General features: G+C 40.5%; 2 protein-coding genes and 1 non-coding gene across 7 annotated transcripts; 1 reads left to right on the top strand and 2 right to left on the bottom strand.

Moving 5' to 3' along the window:
- LOC117267228 (protein tyrosine phosphatase type IVA 2-like) lies at positions 1–8,365 on the bottom strand. 5 transcript variants are annotated; one of them, XM_078174882.1, is made up of 8 exons: positions 8,249–8,365; positions 7,266–7,401; positions 7,026–7,166; positions 4,900–5,613; positions 4,701–4,793; positions 4,487–4,617; positions 2,854–2,928; positions 1–2,678 (listed from the first exon to the last, which is right to left on the bottom strand). In XM_078174882.1, the coding sequence occupies exons 4-8, from the start codon at positions 4,993–4,995 to the stop codon at positions 2,567–2,569; spliced, it is 507 nt and encodes a 168-aa protein (XP_078031008.1). In that variant the 5' UTR covers positions 4,996–5,613; positions 7,026–7,166; positions 7,266–7,401; positions 8,249–8,365; the 3' UTR covers positions 1–2,566. The 5 variants fall into 5 exon arrangements, with proteins under 5 accessions (XP_078031008.1, XP_033498871.1, XP_033498872.1 ...); XM_033642980.2 differs by having other exon boundaries at positions 7,041–7,166; XM_033642981.2 differs by having other exon boundaries at positions 7,041–7,166; positions 7,266–7,404; positions 8,249–8,359.
- A 3,491-nt stretch (positions 8,366–11,856) lies between these two features.
- gjb9a (gap junction protein beta 9a) lies at positions 11,857–22,497 on the top strand. Its single transcript, XM_033641999.2, has 4 exons — positions 11,857–12,022; positions 17,652–17,864; positions 20,165–20,466; positions 20,589–22,497. Exons 2-4 carry the CDS (start codon positions 17,694–17,696, stop codon positions 20,929–20,931), a joined length of 816 nt encoding a protein of 271 aa, XP_033497890.1. The 5' UTR covers positions 11,857–12,022; positions 17,652–17,693; the 3' UTR covers positions 20,932–22,497.
- A 1,470-nt stretch (positions 22,498–23,967) lies between these two features.
- Positions 23,968–24,049, bottom strand: trnas-gcu (transfer RNA serine (anticodon GCU)). Its single transcript has one exon. It is a non-coding gene; the product is annotated as a tRNA-Ser (tRNA).
- Between the last annotated feature and the right edge of the window lie 875 nt (positions 24,050–24,924).

Here is a 24,924-nt window from a genome sequence, read left to right as displayed (position 1 = left end):
TTACTTTAAACACTTTAATTTTCCAACAAGACCACTAGATTTGTTTTCTAGCAGACAGACATTTCACAAAGAAACACTGTGGAATCAATAAATAAATAAGTACAAACAGGTAAAGGGTACAAGGAAAGAAAATAAAAGCTATAGAAAAAATAATAACATCACAGAGACCCAACAGCATCTTACACACACAGCAGCTGACCAGACAGCTAAGTAGGTACAGAGCCAGAGACAGATAAGAACTATGGCCACTAAGGTTTCAGCGGCAGCCATGTTGGGTCCACAGTCCTGTTCCATGTTGGTTGTTATAGGAATACATTAAGTATTCAGGAGATTGTCCCATTAGTACATTTGACTATTCAATGATTAAAACACAGGGCACCAAAATGACAGACATGTTTGTATCACTCCTACTTAAATGCTAGCTTATTTCTTTACCTTCTTACAGTAAATAGTACATGCTCATGTGTCTGCATAGAGCCTACTATCAGTCAACAGTACATCCTACTGTTATCATGCAAATACCACTCAGTATTACCTATGCCAAAGTGCTAGTGGGAAGACTAATCATATACTGTATGCTGCCACTCCATCATACACTGTGTAGATAGACACTGTGTATGTTAAAATGGAGGTATAGAGCATTGGGGCCAAAGAATTAGAGACATATTGATGATTTCATTCATGTTCTTCACACTTGACAGCTAATAGGACAATCTACCAAAACATTAAAGTGTTCATTTATAAATACCTTCACCAACTGAGCTTTTAGCATGTTGGTCTTCTCGCCTTGGTGACATTATGAAGGACAGTGTCAAACATTTACAGCCAACACACATTTGTTCTAGAGAAGCAGACTGTGTGCCTATGATTCTGACTTGGGACACATAGTAGGTAGGTTGTATTGTTTTATACAGCATACCTCATATTTATAAATCTTTTTAAACTTTTAGTCTTTCTTAAAAGAACATTTGTGTGTCAGCTAGACACCTCATGTTACGCTGAGTTCAGGAAAAAACTTTGTTTTCTCAAGTGCCTCCACGGTGAACAATCATAGGCGGCTGCATTTAACAACAGCAAAACTGTATCAAAACATCAGTTTACGAACTCTTACACAACTCATGCAGTATAATCCAAGTCTCACTTATCCACTTTTATGCTCAGTACTTCCAAAACACATGCATTTTCACCAAAACCCTACTATTAAACAATTTTTCATAAACTGCCCATGCATGTGTGAGAGTTCGTTAACAGAAGTTTTGATATAGCTTTGCTGTTGATAAACGTGGTCACCACTTCAATTCATCAAGAAATTTCTCCATTTTTGTATTCTTTGTTTATCATGGAGGCATATGAGAAAAAAAACGTTATAAAAGTAACATGGACTGAGTAACTGATAAACAATTGGTCATTTTGCGGGATAAGTATTCCTTCAAGCAAATTCCTACAAGAGCAGAGTGTACGATTTAGTGGCATCTAGTGGTGAGGTTGAAGATTGCAATCAACTGAACACACCTCCCCTCAAGCCTCCTTTTCCAGGTGTGCCAGAGAACTGTTCTGTTCTGGGCCACCATAGAATAATGGCCGTACAACAAAGCAGGCTCCAAGGAAGACACCTGCTCTCTATACAGATATGAAAAGAAACACAATTCTTAGTTTCTTGTGATTAAATGAAAACATAGTTGTGAATATTATATAGCATTTTAGCCAACAGATCTCCCAAAATCATACACACTGCTCCATTAAATATTCTATGCTTTGCTTCACGAGTTCTTTATAATCTGCGCCACATTCTGCTGCAGGACATCGATTTGGTCAGAGAGGAGATATTGGAATAAACATATCAGCCTGAACCACTGTGTGGACTGATGTGCAATAAACCAGCAAGCCTCTGAAAGCACATACTGCCAACTATTTATTCAGCATTTGCAGTGTTGGAGCCTAGGACAAATATCAAGCTGCAGACCAGTTTAACATCACAATGAATCAACTGTCAAACATACTCGACTACTGACACACCATTTTCTATAAGGTCTGTTCCCAATGTAAATTTAAATCTGATCAAATCTGTTAACATCAATGGCATTTACCGTAGCTGCTACTGTAACAATGACTTGAGAGAGGGACCATCAAAATAAATGTTTGTGTTTTTCTTTTTCTTTTTTTACCTTTGCAACCAAACAAGCTTGGTTTCACAGTAAAGCTGACAGTTAAAATCAATTCATTTTGACTGTGGGGTCATCCTTTAATGGGTTAAGTATTTGTGCATTTTTGCTACATACTGAGGTGAGTTCACAGACCACGGAGCAGAAATAAAAAAATTTAAACATCACTTTTTTTCCACGTTCATTTTTTATGTAAAATCAGACGTCTATATATGTTTTTAACAGATTTCAGCAATTTGATGTGATATCCTTTAATTTTTGGAAATACATTAAGTGCTCTAAATAGATTTCATGGGCTTTAATGTTACCAAAACATTTACCCAAACATGTCAACTTTCCGTTTAACATTAAAAGGTGAAAGTCTCCTATGTAGCTGCAGTGAAGATGTTTGGAGCTGAAGATTCCTACTGTATACAGCAGCTCTGTCCGTTGGCATCTTTGGAGCGCAGACACAGTTTAGGTTTGTAGTTTTCCAGGTACAGCAGCTGCTTGGAGTTGAACGCTCCGCGGCGCTTCCTGACAACATGAAAGAGACATTACACTTTACACAAGGAACAATATTTCTGAGAGCAGTGACAGCTGTGTGAGCAGTTACAGGGATGGTACTGAATATGGCACATTAGAAAACAGAGCAGTTGTTTTGTACATTTGAGTCAAATGGAGAGCAGTGGAATCAGTGTTTTGTACTTACAGTCTTATGAAGTGCACAGCATCTTCATATTCCATCCCACACTCAATTAGAGCCACCGCCACCAACACAGGAGCTCTGAGGACACACAGTGAATAGATTTTAAAAAATGTTCAACCATCTGTTTGGACAGCAGTCCTGTATGAAGCACAGACATTAAAACTGTGTTTCAACTCAGTTTGTGCTCTGCCTAGGCCTCTGACTGGGCCCAAAAAAACCAGGCTCGGCCCCACATGAACACACACACAGCACTTCTGGGCCTGAGCCCGAATAAAATCCTGAATTTGTACATAAAAAAAATACTGTATTTTGTATATTATGATATATGTTTTTAATAATAAAACATTTATCACAAGCTGAGGGCTGACATGTTTACTTAGCTATAACAGGTTCAGCAGAGCGGGCTGCACCCTTTGGTGCATTTAATGCACACAGTGGTCTGTGACAATGTGACGCTCAGATAATGATCACCGCTCTTTGCTGCGTGTTACACACATCTCTCCCACTACTGGGGAGGCAGAAGCAAACCAAGTCACCTTGCAGCCCCTCCTGTTTCGATTTTTCCGTCCCTCTCACACACACTCTCTCTCCCCCGTCAGTTCTCCACTATATTGTTCCGCTGTTCCATCACTTCCCATCTCTCAGTTGCAGCCCCCTCTTTTCTCCCCCTTTCCCACTCGATGTAGTGCACTGAAACTCCTGCCTAAGTCCATTAATGCACGAGAACTGCCAGTTTCATTTTTTAAAAAAAGGAAAAAAAAAACACAACTAAATTGACGAGAACCCGAACCAATTTAAGCCTAGGGAAATAATGAGGAATTACATCCTGGCCAAGCCCTAACCCGGCTTGGGGCGGGCCCAATCAGGCTCTGGCAGTGAATCAAAGCTCTAGCTCTGACGTTTGACTCCAGCTTTCCACTCTATCAAGTTCATGGCAAATTTTGCTTTGGGACCCTGTAGCTACACATCAAAGTGACACGGCAGTGGCTAGTATTGCTTTGTTCATTTTGAAAATCTAGTACCACAGATCTTTAGAATGTGCAACATCACTACGACTGCTGAGGAGGAAACTGTTACCAGATTCATGATAAACCATGGTCAAATTCACCACAGTTAGTATTACTGTTTCAAATTGTACTTATCATTAAACCTTGTTTTATTACTGCGCTTTAAAAACCTTGCAGTAAAAACTGCCCAGCAACAATCAAAGTTAACAACAGTCTCCTAGAGGCATGGTCACATGATGCCATTTTAATATTAATGCACATGTGGTTTCCATATCGCTACATAAGGTATTGGCTGTTTTATTATATTAATGTTTTTGCAAACAAAAAGTGCACAGTGCTGCTAATTTTGTTTGTGGTTTTCATTATAAAGCCTGGTGATTATCAGTACTTTTTGCACATTTTCATTCACATTCACATCTTTTCACAACTACTGATAATACTGATGAATGTGAAAATTTTGGTCGCTGATATGAAATTTTCATACCGTTTAATCTTTAAAAATTGACAATGAATGTCAGGTTAAAAAAAAATAAAAATTCACTAAACTGACGGGTCATTAATTTATTTTGGCAAGTTGTTCATATGTATCAAACACTACACGTTAAATCCTGTGTTCAGTGCATACTAACCGTCCTAATCCAGCAACACAGTGCACAGCCACACAGCTGCCAGGCTCGTCTCTGAACTTTGTCTGCAGCAGAGTCAGCCAATCATCAACCACCTGGTCTGGGGGGGCGGAACCATCATCAAACGGCCAATCCTGGGAGAGATATCAAGTCTTTACCTGAGCTCATCATTTTGGCATCAACATGTTTTCAAATGTTAACATTTTTTGTTACTTACCAAGACATGTATACCCTCTTGTTCCACTGGTGTCTTGTCATATGTAGCGGCACACACTCTCACCAAGGTGTTTACTCCATATGCCTTCAGATCCTGCACAGCAAAACACACTGATTAACAAAGCACACTGCTGGTGCTTCCTCTATGACTAAAAGAAAATGAATGAAAGGTTTAAATGAATTATTAAAATGTGTGCTACCTCTATAAACCTTCCCAGTTGTGCATTGGTGGGGTTGTGCGTAATGAGGAATCTCAGGCAGTCATAAGAGATCTCCACCGGGGCCGGTCGGTTCATTTTTAGATGCTCAAAGGTTTATTAATGCAGAATAAAAGATCTGAAAAGTTCTGTGCTTCAAAGACTGACAGACGGGGTCTTCTTCAAACGAATCAAAGCAAAAGTCTTCTGATTATTTAAAATTTAAAAAAGCAACAAAAAAACTTTGCACTAAAAGAAAAACTCCTTAAGCACAAAAAAATGCAAAACCACTTCGCAATTAATTTCACTAATTAAAAACAAAGAACAAAAACAATATGACAGACCAGTTTCCTGGGATAGAAATAGAGGGGTAAAAAATCTAAACTTTTTGGCAATGAAGGAAAAACTAAAATTGGCTTGGTTTTAAACAAAAAATTAAAATCTAACAGATTGGGATCAAAAAGAATGGAGAGCAGACACCCACAGTCGGAAAAAAAAATAAAGACAGAAAGAAGATCTGTCCTTCCTTTCTTTCAAATCTACTAGCCCATTCAGAGAAGACGAATCAGAGCAAAAGAAGGAAGGAAAAGCAGGAAAGGAGAAGAGCGGTGAGGAAACTCCTGGGATAAAACTGAAGCCTCTCCTACTCCCCAGGACAGGTGACAGGCTGAAGGTTGGCTTGTCTTCATATGGGTTGAACAGGATGGCAGTAAGGACCTATGAGGACATGAAGATGGTCTTTGAAGTATCCTTCCACTGGTTATTGCTTGGCTCTTCATTGGCTCTTCATTATGAATGTAAGCCTTTGTCTAGGTCTGTGGTTAACACAAGCTTAAGAGACATTGACGTTATATTATACAGCATAAAATATGACTGTAAATACCCCACTCATAAATTTTGAAGCTTTCACGTGTCTTCAAAAAGGCGGTTGTTCACAAGTGGCTAATGAGGCTGCAGAACATCATCACGCCAAACACAGCTTTACAGCCTTTAGGTGGCGGTAACGTTATGTGATGTGACCATGGTGTAGTTTGTTTATAGCCTTAAGGTAGCTTTTTACTTCTGGCGATTTACATCAAAAATCACAATCACAGTTTCAAGGCCTGAAAATGTCATAAAATTATGTCATGGTTTTTTTTAGTGGGGTATTTTTTGTGTGTAATGATTTGTTACAGTAACCTTCTATGTAATGTGACATAATGGCAAATGTATGTTCTGTAGCTGTCAGCGTTACGTAGCACTAATGTGTGGATGCGTGACGTTGTGTTTACCATCATGTATGTTTCTCCATTTCCTCCCTGCACTCTGTCTCGCCCTTCGTGTGTGTTAGCTAGCTGAAATTATGTTTTAATGGAATATGAATCTGATGTGTTTAAAAAGTGGCAGGCAAATGGGGAAATAAAAAAGATGTTATTATAGGTCATTGGCAAGTCATGGGTAAAAATTCTAAATTTTGTCCAGGAACATGTGCAAAACATGTTAGTATCATAAATGTTTGTTTGCCACAAATCTTATTTTTGCAACAATCCAAAAGCCAATGGGAATATGCCAGTAGCTTTTTGTCTAGGTAACCAGGGCAACGCTAACTTCTACGTTGGCCTACAGAAAAAATGTCATTTCTAATGCACTCTACTACTGAGCGGGTCTGCCAGGTCCATGCACCCTCCCCCCTCCCAAACCAGAGTCTCTGCATGAAGTCACTGTTATTAACTCAGCATTTCTTGTCAAAGGGCTTAGTCATTCAAGGCAATAACAAAGCCACTCTTTAAAAAAAAAAAAAAAAAAGTCCTAAACAAAGAAAAACTAAGGATTAGCCTCAGCATTTGCATAGGAGATCCAAGAAGGAAACCATCAAGATATATTTTATGTGAGTGTTTCTATCCCCTCAGTTTATCTATATGACTTTAGATGGGCTGAGTACTCTGCAACATGGACCCTTGAACTCTGTGGGGAGAAACAACAGCATGTTATACCTGTCCTCCCACAGGGGGCTTTACTGAGCCCAGGCCCTGGGGACCACTGTGTCATAATCTGCCTGTGCCTCTACTATCTATCTGCTGCCCATAGACTGTGCCATGGTTAAAATGGAAAACCTTTTCATAATATACCTGATTAAGCACAAAACCAACCTTTCTGCTACACACCTGTGTGCGTCAATGGCAGTGTTTGCGCCTAGCTGGTGTCTCCTGTTCACTTGTCCACAATAAGCAGCAGGTGCTGGGCTTGGCAAAACTCCCCTCCGAGCCTCGCAAACGCCATACATGTGCAGCCTAAGAGAGTCGGAGTAAGGCATTTTAAGTGTAAGCTGCTAATATGCACAGTATTGAAAGATGGGACTATGTTGCAGTGACTCGTGGTCAAATACTCACTGTGATGAGAGCTGAGGAGATGGTTCATTGAGCGGACACAGGAAAATGTGACGGCTCCGGGATGTAGACACACCATTGATGATGATGATGCTTTTCTGGGTCCTGGCTGACAACGGCCCGCTAGCTTGTTGCTAACCTGCTGCGTAAAGGAAAACATGTTAATATTGCTCTGCTAACGTTGGCTCGCTTTCTGTAACGTCAACCTCCCTGTCCACACGTGACCACTGGCTAATGTGTCCATATAGAGATTAACTCATAAGGCCTGATAAAAAATTAGACATCCACCAAGCAGCTTGGGATATTCTACCTGATTTTACATCGAGTTTGTCGTGACATTGTTACGTTATGCACATGAAAATAACTGAGCATTTCAAAGCTAATGTACAATGTTCCGTTAGCTGAACTGTATCAACAGCCAGAGGTCTGCTTTTGCACCTTCGAGCTGCTGACCGTAATAAATCAACAGTTAACAGTGCAGTAAAGCGTAGAGATGGTTAGAAGCATAATATCTAGTCACGGCTAGCGAACCGTAACATTGTATGCCTTTTCAGAAACATCCCGCTTGGTTAACCTTAGCTAGGTCGTTGTTTTAACGTTAAATTACAGCTAACGTTCGCTAGCTTGACGTTACTGGTGGCTGATTTTCAACACTCATACATTAACGCTACTGTACATACTATAAATGTTACAACATATCCAGTCTAGGACAAAATTATTTAGAAACTACCTCACTAGACTTATCAGCAACGCCATCTGTCATTAGAGGCTCCGCCGCCAGCCAGGTCATGTAAAACCAGGTCAACAACCATGTTCCCTTAATAAACAGAAAGCTAACACTTCCAGGCTAAAGCGGTCGCCGGTTTTCAATAACAGCCAAATGACAGCGGATACAGCGGCCTTGCTAACACAGCTAACCTTAGCTACACATTAGCAACACCTGCTTACGTCGACGGTAAAAACAAACGACTGTCACGGCTACTTACAAAACACAGTAGTTTCACGAAAAATCCAGACGCTTCTAGTGAAAGAGAAGAGTCTGCGAAGGAGACATGTTGAACAGAAATGTCGAGTTAGCCGCAATGAACAACGCCACTTCCGGCTGTAAGCTTTCAACAATAAAATACTTAAAAAAAATACACATTGGCCTGTTTCGTAAAATCACGACCTTTTAATTTGTAAGTACACTTCCGTTACTATTCAGCTTGTCTCCTGCTAACTTGACGAATTAAGAAAATTACTAATGCTTAAAAATTACTCTGCTGAAATCTCACTTCACATTATGTTGCTTTATCTTTTTTTTTAAAGTGCCACTTAATGCTTTTGCAGCATAGTGAGCGAGCTTAGGTTTAGTCGGGAATGCAGCTGACATCTTAATTGATTTGTGTTGATGTCTCTACATGTCACATTTTATTAATCCAGGCATAACTGAAAATTCTAACGGTCTCAATAACATTTACTTAATAAACTGTATGAAATCATAAGGCTGCAAGCAGGCAAACTGGAACTGTCAGACTGATACTGAAGGCATTGCTGCCATCTACTGTTTGCACTAGTAAATCTACCAACACATACACAGAGCAGCAAGGATTCTCAACTTGCTCTGCCTGGGGGCCACTTTTACAAAATGAAAGGAGTCCAGGGGCCAGTTGCAGCAGCCCCGCACATGTACACGAGGGCGCATGAGGACATTTGGGGCTGAGCCCGGACCTCTGTTGGGGGGTGCGGTGGATCTTCCCCTCACACTTTACTCTTTGATAAACAAGCTCTATTTTGATGCTTTTTTAATGCACTCTGGCACCTTATGTTTATCACAAGCACAGAAACAATTCCCAGTGTGAATCAACTTTTTTTATTTATTGTAAATTAGAAAATGGTTGGGGACCACCCTGCACCCTATCGGGTTTGGCCTGCGGGCTGTCAGTTGAATATCACTGCAGTACAGTATACTGGGTGTATTGATGGTTGTAGAAGTTCTTTGTGTCAGTTAATTCCATTAACACACACACGCACACACACACACACACACACACGCTCACGGCTAAAATGTGTTTTCTGTCAGGTAAGGAGGTTTGCAGCCTTTTATCCTTATTCCATATTTTCCTTTTTAATGGTGTGCAGTCCCTAGTTCAGCACTGAAGGCAGTACTGGTAATGTCCCTCCGAGTAAAGCCTTCTGTGATTTACAACTTGACCTCTGTACTGCTGGCATTACAACATTTCTAAGGTGTTTTAATTACACAATGTGGACAGAACACGTATGTAAGTAAGGTTTATTTAACATAGCTCATTTTACAAAGTAAGGTCGCAGAGTGCTTCAAATGAGTACAATAAGACCATAACAACAAAAAGAAACATACACAAAAAAAAAAACAATAGGGGAGAGCAGGGTCAGTTGGGACAGTGAGACAGTTGGGACGGTGCCTTTTTAACCATTTAGAAAGCGACTGTGCCTGTAGTGTACCAGTTAAAAAAATAGAAGCCTGGACTGATGGTCTAATGCAGTTTAATTTGTTCCTTATTAACTCCATCAACCAACATCTGAGCTAAACAGAAATCAGACAAACAGACTGCAAAACGAAACATAAAATTTTGCCTTGACAGCACCAGAAAGCTAGAAAATACACAAAAAACTCAAATTATTCGACAATTACACACACATGAATGCAGTTACCTTGTTGCCCTTATCACTGGTACTAAACTTTAAACTCCTTATTACCTTTTTATTTCCATATTGTTTATCTTCGTCTTAATGTTACTGCACTGTTTACATTTTTGGTTCCATTTGTAACCTCTATGCCTACTGTCTCTTCAAAATAAAAGCACTTCAGTGTTCACAGGAAATAACAAAATAAAAGCAACATAAATACATTACAAGTGTCAGCTACAGAAAATTGGGGTCATTTACAATGCGTATGCTATCACCATGCTAATACTCAGCCACACCCTCTTCACTTTTCACCTCAAAGTGGAGACATTTTATCTATTTGCCCAGGTGTGTAAGTAATTTTTTGTCTCTTTTGTTATTTCTCCTCTACCATACTGTTTTTAGTCATGCCACATATGAAAAACACATCATCAGAAGGCTGATTTTCTGGCCTTTAGTTGATGCCAGTGTGGAAATTGGGGGTTAGCTGTCTGAATTATTATTGGTAGCTCACACAGGAGTCCTAAATGTGTCTATTCTCACTGGGATGGTTCAGACAGTTAGCAGAAAGCGGTTGGGACAATATTGTTTATAGTTCTTATTTTGCTGCAAATCAACAAAAAGTAGACCAAAACATAAAAATGTTTTTCTTAATTGAATAAGACAAGCTGTGAAGTCATTGAGTGAATGTCGAATCTAATGAGAGATTTAGAGACTGCTGAGTTAATAGGCCATGTAAAAAAAATAAATACTTCATATAAATCTAAATTTCAAGCGCTGACCATATTTTGAATGTGCAAAGTTCAACTTTTTTTAACTCTCACTTATTATTATTGACTTATTGACAGTCAAAATTCCATATCTTAGTAATTTATGAGAACATAAAAACAGATGTTCCCTTTTAAAAGAATCATGTGACCAAATGACATTGAAGATCTTAGGTTACACTGCTTTTTTTCCTATTCAAATGATATTGTTAGCCCAGAATAAGGTGTCCCAACCAACCCTCAGCACTCTTTGTACATTCAATAAAACTGTGCTTTTCATGTTTGGGTTGGGCTCTGAAAAACTTAATAAAATGTTAGCAGACACCTGTATCTGTTCAGGGACATTAACACCAGACAGCACGGGACAAGAGAAAGGTACATTTAAATAAGTGAGTCTTCAGCTGCTTTGTAAAGATAACACAGAGACGGTACATCATATGTCATGGCAGCATTCCACAGTGTCAGAGCCACCACTGCAAACACACTGTCACCTTTTGTTTACAGTTGAGCATAAAGGTCAACCAATAAGCTCTGGTTAGGAGACCTAAGTGACCTACGAGTGAGATCAGATATGTATAGTGATATGTGACCATGCAGGGCTCTGTAAAATAAGAACCTTAAAATAAATCCTTAACTTGATGGGAAACCAATTTACAGAAGACAGTGAGTCATCCTGCTGGTCCTGGTCAACAAGGCGGGGGCTTGCCTAAGGCACCAAATACGTACTATAGCATTTATTCTAGTTTATTCGACGCTGTTACTCTCTTTCAAATAAACTGGCAATACGTGAGTTCACTCTTTCAGTCTGTTGCCATGTAAACACACTGCTCACTGTTAAAACACATTTGCATTACTTCCCACAGGCATCTTGGGAGTTAACAACATAAAGGGTGTGGCATCTCTCCATTTCTTACTCTCTTTTTCCTACACACTTACACACACACACACACACACACACACACATTTTGGCTGGCAAGGATGGATGTTTTGTCAACCTGCTCAATAAAGCATATGTGTCTGTTTCTTTACCTATTGATGAGGTGTTAGGTTACATGGCTCATAGGGAGTGGAGTCTCCCTGTATCCCACACACTAACAAGACAGAGCATGTAAAGTTTGTGTGTGTGTGTGTGTGTGTGCGCGCATGTGACGTAGCAGCTGCTGAATCTGGTTTGGCAGGATTTCTGAGGGAAGGGCAAGAGAGCGGAGACAGACAGAGAGAGAAAAGTCTGTGGAATAGTTTTGACCAGTTTTTACTTCACTATATTGAACTTTACTTTTGTATAGCTGTGATTCTTCTCCTGCTGGTGACGACTCAGTGGGTTTGGGGATTTGGTTTCAGCACTAGGTAAGGTTCTTTTTGTTGGAATATCATTCATTTTGTATCATTTGTTAAAAGTCAGGACTGAACGGTAAACAAAAGACTGTAGCCAGCAGTGTTTAAATGAAACACAGACAGTTACAGAAATGATGTTACCTTATTTACCCTAAAACAAGATGGTACATGTTGCTTTTCATGCCTACATATGCGGAAAACCTTTAATACACACACAATGGGAGATTCACTTCCTTTTCCTTTGACTAAGACACAAAGTACAGCAAGATGTTGAGCAATCAGTATAAAGAAAATGCGTTTTCCCCTAAAGCCTAAAACTGTAGATCCAGCACACAGGGAAAGGCACTGTGGAATGTAGCCCTCTTTAAGTTAAACATTTCCACACACACAGTGATGTATATCAAGCAATACTTAAATACCACGCGGCTGATGTTATCATGGAGGAAATGCCTGACTTAATGCTTTCCTGAGATGAAAACAGTTTTCTGAACATGACTCTTTACTATATATTCAATTTCCAGACTTAAATTTGTGACTATATTCTTTCACATAAACAACTCAGGTAATTTTAATGCACATATTATGAACCAACATTTGGTATTTTTGAAGTAATTGCCTGTTGGAGGTTTAAAATATACAAATATTAATGTAGAACCTGGTCACATCATAATCAGAGCAGGATAGTATGTGGCATTGGACCAGATGTGATGTTTTATAAAAGGTCAGTATCAGTGTTACTACCACAAGCCTAAAAACTGTAGGCTATTTTATTTAGCCTAAACTAAATGACAGTGAAGTAAATCCCGAGTTCAAAGTGTTAACACCGAAAAGTCCTCAGTGTTGAGCCACTCCTGTTTAGTGAAATCTAAATATTTTACTTGTTTCTAAACACTGCGTGATCCCGAACTGCTCCAGAAACCAGTGGTGTAGTGGTGGTTGATGAGGTGGATGTACTACTAGGTAGATAAGTACATTTCTGAGAAGGGAGTGGATATACTCTCCTGTATGTCCAATATTTTTTTTAGCTAATAGGTGGGTATACTGTAAATGACCAGCAAAAGAGGTGGGTATACCTCATACATGTGTGTTTACCTTTCTCTACACCACTGCCAGAAACCATAGGTGGTGTTAAGGTGAGATAATTTATTCATCCCACAGTGGGGAAATTTGCAACGCTAGCAGCAAAGGGATAATGCAAACAGGAAGCATCTGTAGAAAAAAACAAAATACAAAGCAATATGAATATGTAAAATAAGTAAGCTTAAAAGCTAAGAGCTGTACAATAAGCAAACAGTATAAAAACACAAAGCAATTTAATAAGGAATTATAAATCTTAAGTGGGACTTCAAGCATGATCGTTGTGGAAAAAACAAAGAACAAAATATTCTAAAAATATTTTTTAAAAAATCTGTTATACTCATCAAAGAAGCACACATTTTTGAAATTAAATTAAATTTGATTACACTTTTAGTGGTTAATGTTGTCTGTCCTTAAAGGGACAGTTCACTCCAAAATCATATTTTACCTTTTACCTGCACTACTGTTTATCAGTCTAGATTGTTTTGGTGTGGGTTGCTGAGTGTTGGAGATATCAGCTGTAGAGATGTCTGCTTTCTCTCCAGTATAATGGAGCTAGATGGCACTCAGCTTGTGTTGCTCAAAGTGCCAAAAATATTTGAAAAACTCAACAATATGACCCAGTTACTGAAGATAATCCACAGACGTTGTTGTGAGCAGGTTCATGTAGGAACTATTTTCTTTCTACCAAACTACACCATCTTGTTACAGTGCAATATGTAAACAATAATGGTGTCCTCCTTGGCTGAGCTTGAGCGTTAGCTAGCCCAGTGATGCTAGGTGAGCTAGCAGTAGATGCATGCCTCTCTTTGGGCTAGCGGGTATAAGAGAAGAAAATAGTTCCTACATAAAACTGCTCACAACAAGTTCTGTGGATTATCTTGAGATTTCTGGATAGACATTGCTGTTGAGTTTTTCAAATGTATTTTTTTTTTTGTCACTTTGAGGACCGGGGCGGCACGGTGGTGTGGTGGTTAGCACTGTCGCCTCACAGCAAGAGGGTTGCTGGTTCGATCCCGGGTGTGGGAGCCCTTCTGTGCGGAGTTTGGGTACTCTCTGGGCACTCCGGCTTCCTCCCACAGTCCAAAGACATGCAGATTGGGGACTAGGTTAATTGATAACTCTAAATTGTCCGTAGGTGTGAATGTGAGCGTGAATGGTTGTTTGTCTCTATGTGTCAGCCCTGTGATAGTCTGGTGACCTGTCCAGGGTGTACCCTGCCTCTCGCCTGATGTCAGCTGGGATAGGCTCCAGCACCCCCCCCCCCCCCCCCCCCCCCCCCCGCGACCCTCAAGAGGATGAAGCGGTTAGAAGATGAATGAACGAACGAACTTTGAGCACCAGAAGCTGAGTGCCATTTAGCTCCATCATACTGGAGAGAATACAGACATCTCTATGGCCGATATCTCCAACACTCTGCAACTCACACAAAAAATTCTAGACAGACAAATAGCACTACAGGCGAGAGGAAAATATGTGGATTTGGTTTTGGGATGAGCTGTTCCTTTAAATAAAACTAGATGACACTTTCAGTGGTTAATGTTTCTGCCTTTAAGCACAGGTTTGTTATTTGATCACAGCAAATAGGAACATGCTGAACTAGACACTCATTTTAATAACCTCATGACTATTGCGTTTAACACTGACTGAAATGAAAATTAGTATATTCCAAATTTAAAAAAGAAGATATCAGTATGGTATTTCTATTTGTAAAATGCAGGTCCTGTGTACCTATGGAAACCATTAAAGTTAGATTTTGTTAGCCAGGACAAAGACAGATTTGTTTAACACGCACACTGCCCAGTATCTAGGTAACCTAAACTCAGAAACACATGTGCCAGGAGCTTTATGATTGAAGTTGTATTTATACTGGACTAATGACACGAGGCTGTTTCATTCATGGAGCTCATTTCCTTGGCACACACGTTATTGTTCCCACAGTGTTCATTCAGCAGCAGCAGACAGAGACAAGAACAGCAGCGATGCTTGCTGTTAAAACACACGCGGCAGCTGTGTGGACAGAATTCACAGTGTCCAGGATGGAGTATAAAGATAAATAAAGGTTGTTTAGTTTTAGAAAAAACACACAGCACACAAACATGTAGCCAGATGTGGCTTCAAATTAGGGTGGAATTAAAATTGAGTTGACTTTTAGTGACAAATGCTGCACTTTACTTTAATACAGCATGTGCAAGCCCTGTGGCCATTTTGACTTGTAATAGTACTATCCCTTTGTCACAGGAAAAGCTGTAACTGTGGTCTTAATTCTTTATATACAGTCTATGGATTAAAGAAAGGCAAGTGCTCCATGCAAAGTAGCACCTTTAGTTTCCTGTAAAGAAATCCTTTCTTGCTGAGATATAGATGAGCAGATTGATAACACTCTCATTTATGTATGTACTGTAGCTGGACATGGCTGCTGGTTAGCCTGTATTAGCATGAAGTCTTCATTAAAGGTGGACACAGCTAGCTTCAAACTGAAGTGCAGAATGTAAATTAGCTGTTTGCAGTTTATGTGTCTGATTACTTCTTGGTTGGGAGTAGTTGCAAGGTAACCAGCGGACACTCCAGGAAGTTAGTGGTCCGGGCTGGTTAACACAAGCTGAAGGAACTTTCATGTTTTGTTCAACAACATAAAATACTTCAGTAAATACCCCACTCCTCAATTTTGAAGCTTTAAGTTGTCTTAAAAAAGGCAGTCGCTATCGAGTGGCTAAATGAGACTACAGAATGTCATCATGCAGAACATAGCTTTACAGCCTTGTTGTGGTGGCGACATTAGGTCATGCAACCGTGCACAGTTTATTTATAGCCTAACATTAGCTTTTTACCTCTGGTGATTGTGAAGATTATCTTGCTGAACAAAGCATGTTCTGCAATAATCAAAAATCCGATGAAAAAATCCCATTGGCTTTGAGCGAACCAAGGCGATGCTAACTTCAGCATCTGCCTACAAAAATGCCATACCTGGAGCACTCTATTATGGTTGTGGCGAGAGAGTAACCCCAGATAAGCCGCCTCAAGATGTTCTTGTCTCACTGTTTTATGATGTGGTTAATGACATGGTAGCGGTCCGTTAAGGTTTAGGTACAAAAAGCACTTGGTTAGGGTTAGGGAAAGATCATCATTTGGGCGATCACTTGAAACATGGGACATGACATCTCATGGGAGTTTTCACAAATCTGGGATTACCATCTGACCACAACAGGATATTACCTTGTTTTCATATTTCAAGATCGAAATTACAGCTTTCTAGGTGCTGGTAGGCAGCTTTGGACGGAGCCAGGCTGTTTTCCTCGTTTTCCAGTCTTTGTGCTAAGATGAGCTAACCAGTTGCTGGCTGTAACTAAGAGTAAGCACATTTCCCAAAATGTTGAACTAAAGGTTACCTGTCCTCCTGTGCATGGGCAGATGATGAGACAATGAGCCCCTGGGCATAGATATGCAATGGCCCCCACCACCTCTCCTACATAGGAGCCACATAGACATTGCTGTAGTCATTATTTTGTGTCTCCTTGAAGTCATTTTTCTGTGTCTCATTTTAGTTGTTTTGTGTCTCTTTGTTGTTGTTTTATGCCTCATTGTAGTTTTTGTTTTGAGTTTGTATGTAGTGGTTGTTTTGTGTCTCTTTGTAGTTGTTTTGTGTGTCTTTGTGGAGTTTTTTTGTGTCTTTTGTAGTTGATTGGCCTCTGATGTAATTTTGTGTGTTAGTGAGGTAATTTTGTGTCTTTTTTTGGTTGTTTTCTGTCTCTGTAAACATTTTGTGTCTCTTTGTGGTTGTTTTGCCTGTTTTGGTAGTTACTTTTTTTAATCTTTTTGCAATTACTTTGCATATTTTTGTAGAGTGGTCATTTTGATTCTCTTCCTGGTTGGTAGGTTTTTACAGTATTTGACAGACTTCAAAGATTCTGGTTGTACACGTTATATATCTGAAGATAGAAGCACTATCTTGTCCACATTTTTATATATAAAAAAAATCTTTAAAATCATCTTTAAAATTATCTTTAAAAAAAGATAACAATACATGTTGATTTATCCAGCAAAGACTGCAGCCAGCTTACAAAGACATTTATTTTCCACCCTCTCTGGCCTGTGTTCATCTTGTTATATACTGAAGCACGGACTCTCTGTAGTGAGAGGCCTTATGATAATAACCCTGAATAACAATTTATGAAGGATTAAAAAAGTCGGGAGGCTTTCAACTGAATTTGCTGTTTGCAACAGTAAAATGAAAAAAAAAAAACAACCACAGACACTAGATAGACTTCTTTTCGAAATGTCACCTCCCTCTCCTGGCTGATTTGATCAGATCGGATTGTATGAATGATTTCATGCGAGCCCAGGCAAGCTCTGTGCCTGACACACCTTGCTGTCTTAATGTAGCCTTCTCTGTTGGATTGGGCAAGATGTGGCTAATCCTTAACAAAGCAAGCCTAGCTTTGACCTCATTATTGTAGAAAGCAAAGCCAATTAGCGACATTCTCTAAAATAATAAGTAATTCAGCTATGACCTCTTCTTCTTGTGGAAACATAACCCACGTTTCTGTCTTCCTCTCTTTTACAGGGTGCACTCGTGTCTATTGCCCAGGCCAGTGCAGCAGCAGTGATGAACTGGTCGGGACTGGAGAGTCTGTTGAGTGGAGTCAATAAATACTCCACTGCGTTCGGGAGGATTTGGCTGTCCATGGTCTTTGTGTTCCGTGTCCTGGTGTTTGTGGTGGCAGCGCAGAGGGTTTGGGGTGACGAAAGTAAAGACTTTGTTTGTAATACTCGACAGGTAAGATCAACACAGGAACAACACTGTTTTTTTCTGTACTACATGTTACACAGTTAACTGGAGAAATCAGTTTCCCAAAGGGACGCAGCACATGAACATCATGCAGGTTTTAATGATGAAATCCAGTCCTGTAAATAAGCTCCGTGCTACACTTCAAACCACAAATATAGCAGCAAATGACTATTTGCTCTGTAAAGATATGGTGGAGTAATGGTGTTCTGAGCAGGAAATTAAGTCAAACTCACCCTGTCTGTGTTGTAATCCAAGCTTTTATCCAAGTTCTTAGTTGTGGCAGACGGTCCAGCTGCACCTGCGTGTTTGCATATGTCCCACTGGCTAGCCTATCGCCGCTGCTTTACAGTGCACTTATATGGCAGTTACTGCTGATATTGAGACTGATTCATCACAGTTACATTGTGCACACCCTCCAGTCAACCCCCTACCCCCACCACCATCCCCTGTTAACAATGATAGCTCTGTCAGCACTGTTACCATTGTTAGCACTGTTTGCGCTGTTAGCACTCTTTCCATGGTTTGGCTTTGACACCTTCAATTCACCTGTGGGCTTTTGCTGCTTTTAGTGTTGTGTCTTTCGCAAACAAATCGTTCAAAAGAACGAATCTGTTGAGTGAACGTACTAAACTGAATCCGGAACTGATTCGTTCATTTCTCAGTTCAGTTAAGCTCAGCAGCGAGCGTGCAGGCTGGGAGTGGAACTGCCGAATCAGTCCGTGCGAACAATGAATCACTCGTGAGTTGCGAGGTAGCCAGGGTGCCGTGAACGACATAACCCTGATCCCTGAGTGATTCAAATCATTTCCTCTCAGCGATACACTTTCATAGGGAACGTTTTCTCCAAGCTAACGGCTAATGTAGCCAGGAGTCAAGCCACATGAACACAATCACACACCTCCCCATTGTTTTAACAGACTTAGTTTCCAGATAAACAAACTTAAAACATTAGGCTGGCCAATAATGAGACTCACCAGTGCAGGGCAGAAACAGCAGCAGATCAGCCGTGTATCAGTTCAGTGAGGGTCAGGGCTCCTCTCGCCAAGCACTGAACGATTCGGTGTACAAATCTTTTGAACGAATCTTTTTAATGAACTGATTCTAGTGATTCAGTAACATCTAAAGAACTGCTTTGCCCATCACTTGCTGCTTTCCATTTACCTCAAAAATTCGAGGTCGAAGCAGGGAATGACATCACACCCAAGTTGACCGTATTATGTAGCAGATATGTTGAAACTCTATGTTTCTTTACAATGCTGTCATTAAAGGCAAATTTATACTTGTGCGTCAGCTCTAAGCAGAGCCTACAGTGTAGCCTATCCACGTAGCCTACACTGTTGTGAGGATTTATACCTGTGCAGTGGTGTGTCTGTGTCACTTTGCAGTTACACTTCCAAAACACCAGTCAGGTTAGTGGGTAGTGGGGTTTCTGTGAAGTGCTGTAAAGTTGATTCAAAACTTGGCACTATCCTGGCAGGAAATGCAGCAATGTCTCCATAAAAATAACTATAACAGGATCAAACACAAGGATGTCTCGGTAAAAAACAATTGCTTTTTGTGCCACTATCCCTAGTCCAGTGGATAAACAGCAAGGGGTCACTATGAAACACCCACATTAAGTGGCTAAAAAGCTACTGGAATGCAACAGCAATGCCACTCTAAAACACAACTGGTTTTGTTATTTGTTGGTCGCTACACTTTAGAAATGTTGATATGATGCATATGAAGCCTACAGCTGTAATGTATTCATGGTTTGCAGAAGCCTACGATGCAAACACTTTTTTCCTGCCAACAGAAGATAACCAGGAGGTGATCATCATTATTAAACAGCCTTTTTATTACTATAGCTCTCTTTTACACAGTGGCTTGTAAAGCTAATAGAAATGAACTGTAGCATGCTGACTACATAATTGTCTGTAAGTCTTGCACGGAAAAGTACTGCTGTAGGTAATGTTCCTGCTTTTCTGTCAAGATTTATGTCTATTTCACGGATCCAATAAAAGGGCTGCAGATTTAGATATATTGTAGTTTTCTACCTGTATAGAAGCATTATAACCTCCATCACATCCCCCAGGTGATCTTTAATTGTGGCAGCAGAGGTGTTGTTTGTATTTATCATTTCATGACAGCTGCATTAGCTATGGTAAGAAATGAAAGAATCGCCTCTTTAAACCTCTGAGGTGCCTTGGTTTTACCTCTGGCACAAACACAACCTGTTCTATCACTCATTTTACCCATCTGAGACACTAAAGAAAAAACTTTTTTAAGTTCTTTTACTTTGTTTCCAGCCTGGCTGCACCAACATCTGCTATGACCACATCTTCCCCATCTCCCACATCCGTCTGTGGGCGCTGCAGCTGATTTTTGTCACCTGCCCGTCTCTGATGGTGATGGCTCATGTCAAGTACCGTGAAGGAAAGGACAGGAAATATGTGGAGCTGCACCACGGCTCTCACCTGTACACCAACCCTGGAAAGAAGAGAGGGGGCCTGTGGTGGACCTACCTGCTGAGTTTGGTCTTCAAAGCTGGATTCGACACATCATTTCTTTACATCCTTTATCGGATATACCACGGATATGACCTGCCGAGGTAACGCTCATACCATTACTTTCATCATCGCAGAAAAACATGAAAATTGAAGAGAATGGCCAAACTGAATATGCACTGAAATTACACTTTTTCCTGCCTTCCTGCCTACTCTTTTCTTTTAGGTTATCCAAGTGTTCACTGGAACCCTGCCCCAACACCGTGGACTGCTTCATCAGTCGTCCAACAGAGAAAAAGATCTTCATGTTGTTCATGGTCATATCCAGCGCGCTGTGCATCTTTATGTGTATCTGCGAGATGTTTTATCTCATTGGTAAGCGCATTGCCAAGTTGTTGAGGGTCCGCCAAGACAACGAGAGGCTCCTATTTGCCGAGCAGCATGAGCTCACAAACATGGCCCCGCCCAGATCCCAGTATCGTAAGACTGATCCAACACTGTCAGACAGCCAGCTTAGTTTGAACAAGAGGGAGAAGATCAGAGAAGGTGGCATAACTACGACCTTGTAGAACTCAGGGGTCACCAAACTGGGCGTTTGTTTCTTACGGGTGGCCACACAACAGGACCAAAAGTTACCTGATAAAGTTATGAGACAAAAAGACTGATAAAAGGGTTCATCCTGTGTATCGTGATCCTGTGACCCAGCTCACCATGAAACATTTATGACTCTCCGTTGGAAGGCTCTCTAACTCCGGCTGGTTGTCTGTTGCAGAACACTGTTAAAGAAAAGGACTTCTAGTGTTACTATGGATATCACATTTCTATCTTTGTGCCAACTTATGGCTGACTATACAAGGACAAATATCCAGGAGCTGGCTTTCATATGCCATGATACTGTGATGGTGTGTTTCAGGGCATTGTTGATTATGAATCAACATCAATATGTTGTATGTCATGTTACATGTCACACCTTGGTGTAAGTAAATTTCAGCACTTGTCTTGGTATGTTCAACACTGTTAATAGCTTTATCAATTGCGTGAATGAGAGGACGCCTCTGGTTCTCTGTGCATTCATATTTTTTTCTACTAAAGGCACCAAAATGTCACTGGGAATTTGATGAGCTGACGCCTGACATAAGTGTTGTTATCCAACAAGATTTAAGGTCTCATGTCCATCAAAGCGTTTTTTTGTCCCAGCTGAAGATGCCAGGCACTCCTCAGGAAAGTGCTTGTGCAGCGTATGTTCAGCTGAGACGCTTTGGTTATGTCTAGTTGCTATAATACGGAATATCCACAGAAGTAAAAACTTCAGTGCAAGGTGGAGCACCTAATCTGGATAAAGAGGAGGCTAAAGCACGTGGGGAGAGGACAGACCCAACAGTCTATGTTTGTTCATGAGAGGAACATATATATATATATATATATGTATATGTATATATTGTGTATTAACATATTTTTCCTCCATTGTTGTTGTTGATCAGCGCTTGTTCATGTAAGATGTCACGGTTGATCTTGGTGGTATTCGTCCCTCCTCCACTGTGATCGGACGGCTGAGTGAAAAGTGACAGTAATGGGTACAGCATTTGACCCAAAGTTAAACATTGTTCAACTCAACACACCAAAAGTGCCGACTAGATTCCCTTTGCCTTGTCACACTGCTGGCGTCTCTGACATAGCCTAATTACATGGCGCTGCCATTATGAATAATTGGACAAATACGCTGGCCGCAGGAAAATCGTTTTGGGGGACACAGCCCCTAACTTTTTGTCCCTAAAGTCCTGAAAGATAGAATTTTTTTATGTTGTGCAAATAGTTTTAAAAAAATAGATCACTTTTGGCACTTTCGAGGCTCGGTATGAAATGGTCTAAGTCTTTTTATGGATATTTGCTAGGAGGATATTTCTAACCGGCTGGACACGAGCTGAGCTGGCAGAGTGATGTTACAGGACAAGGTAATTTGTACTTTCATCATTGGTTAAATCCTCAGAGACAGGATCAGCAGACCACTTCTGCTCTGATCGAGTCAACTGGAATGTCATAATGTGGTCCAATAGTTTCTTTTTAAGACTTGCTTTTACTGACCCATACAATGCTATAGCTTATTTAATTGTCTGTAAAATAAAATGCTGACAGAGCTATGTGTCTAGACGATGTTTCTTTGCAGAAAGGTCTATTGTATTATGTTTCCCCACAGATATGCAGGGCATGTGTACAGTACGATGCAGCTCCTAATATCAAGGAGAAGATCACTAGAGAAACGGAAGACTTCAAAAAAAATCTAATTTAGCAGGAGTTGTCAATAAACAAATTTAGGTTATATTTAATATTGTATGCAGGTTTTAACTCTATCATTTTAATATCCAAGGACCTCGCCTTACATTGAAATACCTGACAGTGTAGGTATTGCAATGTAAGGTGATTGAATTCAAGTGTAAGAGCAGCACTGTCCAGTGGAGTACTGTCCCTCTTCTTAATGCTGCCACCCCAGCACACCACAGCACAGAAGAGAACGCTGGCAACACTTGACTTTCCTGCAGATGTTGAAAGACCCCAGCCTCCTCAGGAGTGTCAGTGTTTGCTGACCAGTCCAGTTTGTTATCCAGCTGCAGCCCCAGGTATTTGTTGGTCTTGACCACCTCCACATCGACCATTGACCCCCTCGATGGAGACCAGTTGCAGATGCGGTCTGGTCCTCCGAAAGTCCACCTCCATCTATGAGGTGTTCAGCTGTAGATGGTTTGACCGCCACCATTTTCACAAAGTCCTTCACCAGTCTCCTGTACACGCCCTCTTGTCCACTTTTAATACACCCCACAATTGCAGTGCCATCTGAGGACTTATGCATGTAGCATGACTCAGAGTTGTACTTGAAATCAGAAATGTACATGGGGAACAAGACAAGGGCGAGCACAGTCGTCTGCGGTGTGCCAGTGTTGCTGATCGCAGTCTCAGAGCGGCAGTCGCTCACCCTGACATACTGTGGTCTTCCTGTGAGGTAGTCTGTGATCTAGGTCAACAGGTGTGAGTCCACCCCCATTGCTGGCAGCTTGTCTCTCAGTAGGAAGGGTTACTAATAACATGAGCAATGACAGTGATTCAGCATGCATGACATCAAGACATGACACTGAAGCAGCTAAATGAGGCCAGCCATCATGAGGTTTGTAACCTACTTTTCCATTAAATTGGTTATTGTGCAGATGGATACCTTCCTCTTGCGTTTATTTTGATTTACTTTTTTATGTCCTGTTACCACTGGATGGCAGCATTTACCAGGTTAAGTAAACCTAATTTTATCTACAGTATCTATTTATCTACAGACATTTGGGAGATTCTGTCCAAGTATAAATTGAACATTTTGCAAGGCACTTAGTATAAAAGAGGCAGCACAGTGAACACTTACTTATCAATCACCAAGGTAAGACTATAGGTTACACACCACTATCCGTGCAGCCGGTGCTGCCTCAACACACGTGGACGGCGCAGGTAGACCAAACATACAGACACGAAGCACACGAACCGTTGCTGCCTTCAAGGGTTTCCTAAAAATCCCCAAATATCGCTTTTCTGCCGTTTAGCACTATTTTATTTGATACCACGAAAATGTTCGACGAGGATGGGATTCGAACCCACGCGTGCAGAGCACAATGGATTAGCAGTCCATCGCCTTAACCACTCGGCCACCTCGTCTGCGCATGCTCTGTCTAACCTATCTAAATATGAAGATCAGCCATCTATGTTGTGTTGTTGATTATATGGCTGTGTGAAATCACTCACCTCTCATTATATAGTTCAAAATATAGGGAAAATGGAGTAGTGAATGAGTGAATAATGGTAGGACGTAGTTATTGAGAATTATTTCGGACGCAGCTATGGTTGTTATGTGGTGTACTAATGTTTATATTGTATTTGCCAGAGCCCGTGGTACGTGACGTAGGGACTTCTTTTTGACTAGCAAGCGAGAAGCTCAGCTGTTCCACAGTGTTTTGGGGGGAAATTGAATAATGTAAAAAAAATTCTGAGTTGTGCAGAGTTAAAACGTTGTTGTCATCTAAATCTGCCTTGCTGACATTTTGTTTGAATATTGCACTTGCTAACAAATGTCAGAATATCTTAGCTGCTTAGACTGGATCATATATATATATATAAAAATAAACTGTATGTGGTGAAACACTGACAGTTCTCTTTTTTAAAGCTTTCTCTTATAAGTGCTAATAGTAAATGGGCATAATTTTGGGAGACTTATATTCTTTTTTCATTTCGGTCAAATTCCCTTCTCAGTGTTGATGTTGAATGTCAGATGTATGGTAGTTAAACCACTAGAGGGCACCACAGTTTACTATGAGACAGACTGCACTCCACCTGGTTCACCCAGGGTGCTGCATGTAGCAGGATTAGAGAGCCTGAAAGCTGTGAACATGATGAAGCAGCTCTAAACTGATGACGACTGATTTCAAACCAATGCAGACAAAACTTGAATATCAGGTGCAGGAATATGTTTTGTGCTCTTCTGTATGAATAAGCCGAGGAGGCTCACTGTCCTTTATTTCAAGGTGAACCCAACA

The sequence above is a fragment of the Epinephelus lanceolatus genome, chromosome 15 (assembly GCF_041903045.1).
Source record: "Epinephelus lanceolatus isolate andai-2023 chromosome 15, ASM4190304v1, whole genome shotgun sequence".
In the NCBI taxonomy this organism is placed as follows: domain Eukaryota; kingdom Metazoa; phylum Chordata; class Actinopteri; order Perciformes; family Serranidae; genus Epinephelus; species Epinephelus lanceolatus.
Note: the sequence above shows the minus strand (reverse complement) of the source record. Positions and strands in the feature narration are given on the sequence as shown.

Bases quoted from the DNA above. Each gene is read 5' to 3' on its own strand.
- LOC117267228 (XM_078174882.1), bottom strand. From the start codon at position 4,995: ATGAACCGACCGGCCCCGGTGGAGATCTCTTATGACTGCCTGAGATTC. The intron at 4,618-4,700 runs GTAAGTAACAAA...TATCTCTCCCAG, and splicing joins AAGAGGGTATACATGTCTTG to GATTGGCCGTTTGATGATGG. The intron at 2,679-2,853 runs GTAAGTACAAAA...TCATGTTGTCAG, and splicing joins GCTGTGCACTTCATAAGACT to GAAGCGCCGCGGAGCGTTCA.
- gjb9a (XM_033641999.2), top strand. From the start codon at position 17,694: ATGAACTGGTCGGGACTGGAGAGTCTGTTGAGTGGAGTCAATAAATAC. The intron at 17,865-20,164 runs GTAAGATCAACA...CTTTGTTTCCAG, and splicing joins TTGTTTGTAATACTCGACAG to CCTGGCTGCACCAACATCTG. The intron at 20,467-20,588 runs GTAACGCTCATA...CTTTTCTTTTAG, and splicing joins CACGGATATGACCTGCCGAG to GTTATCCAAGTGTTCACTGG.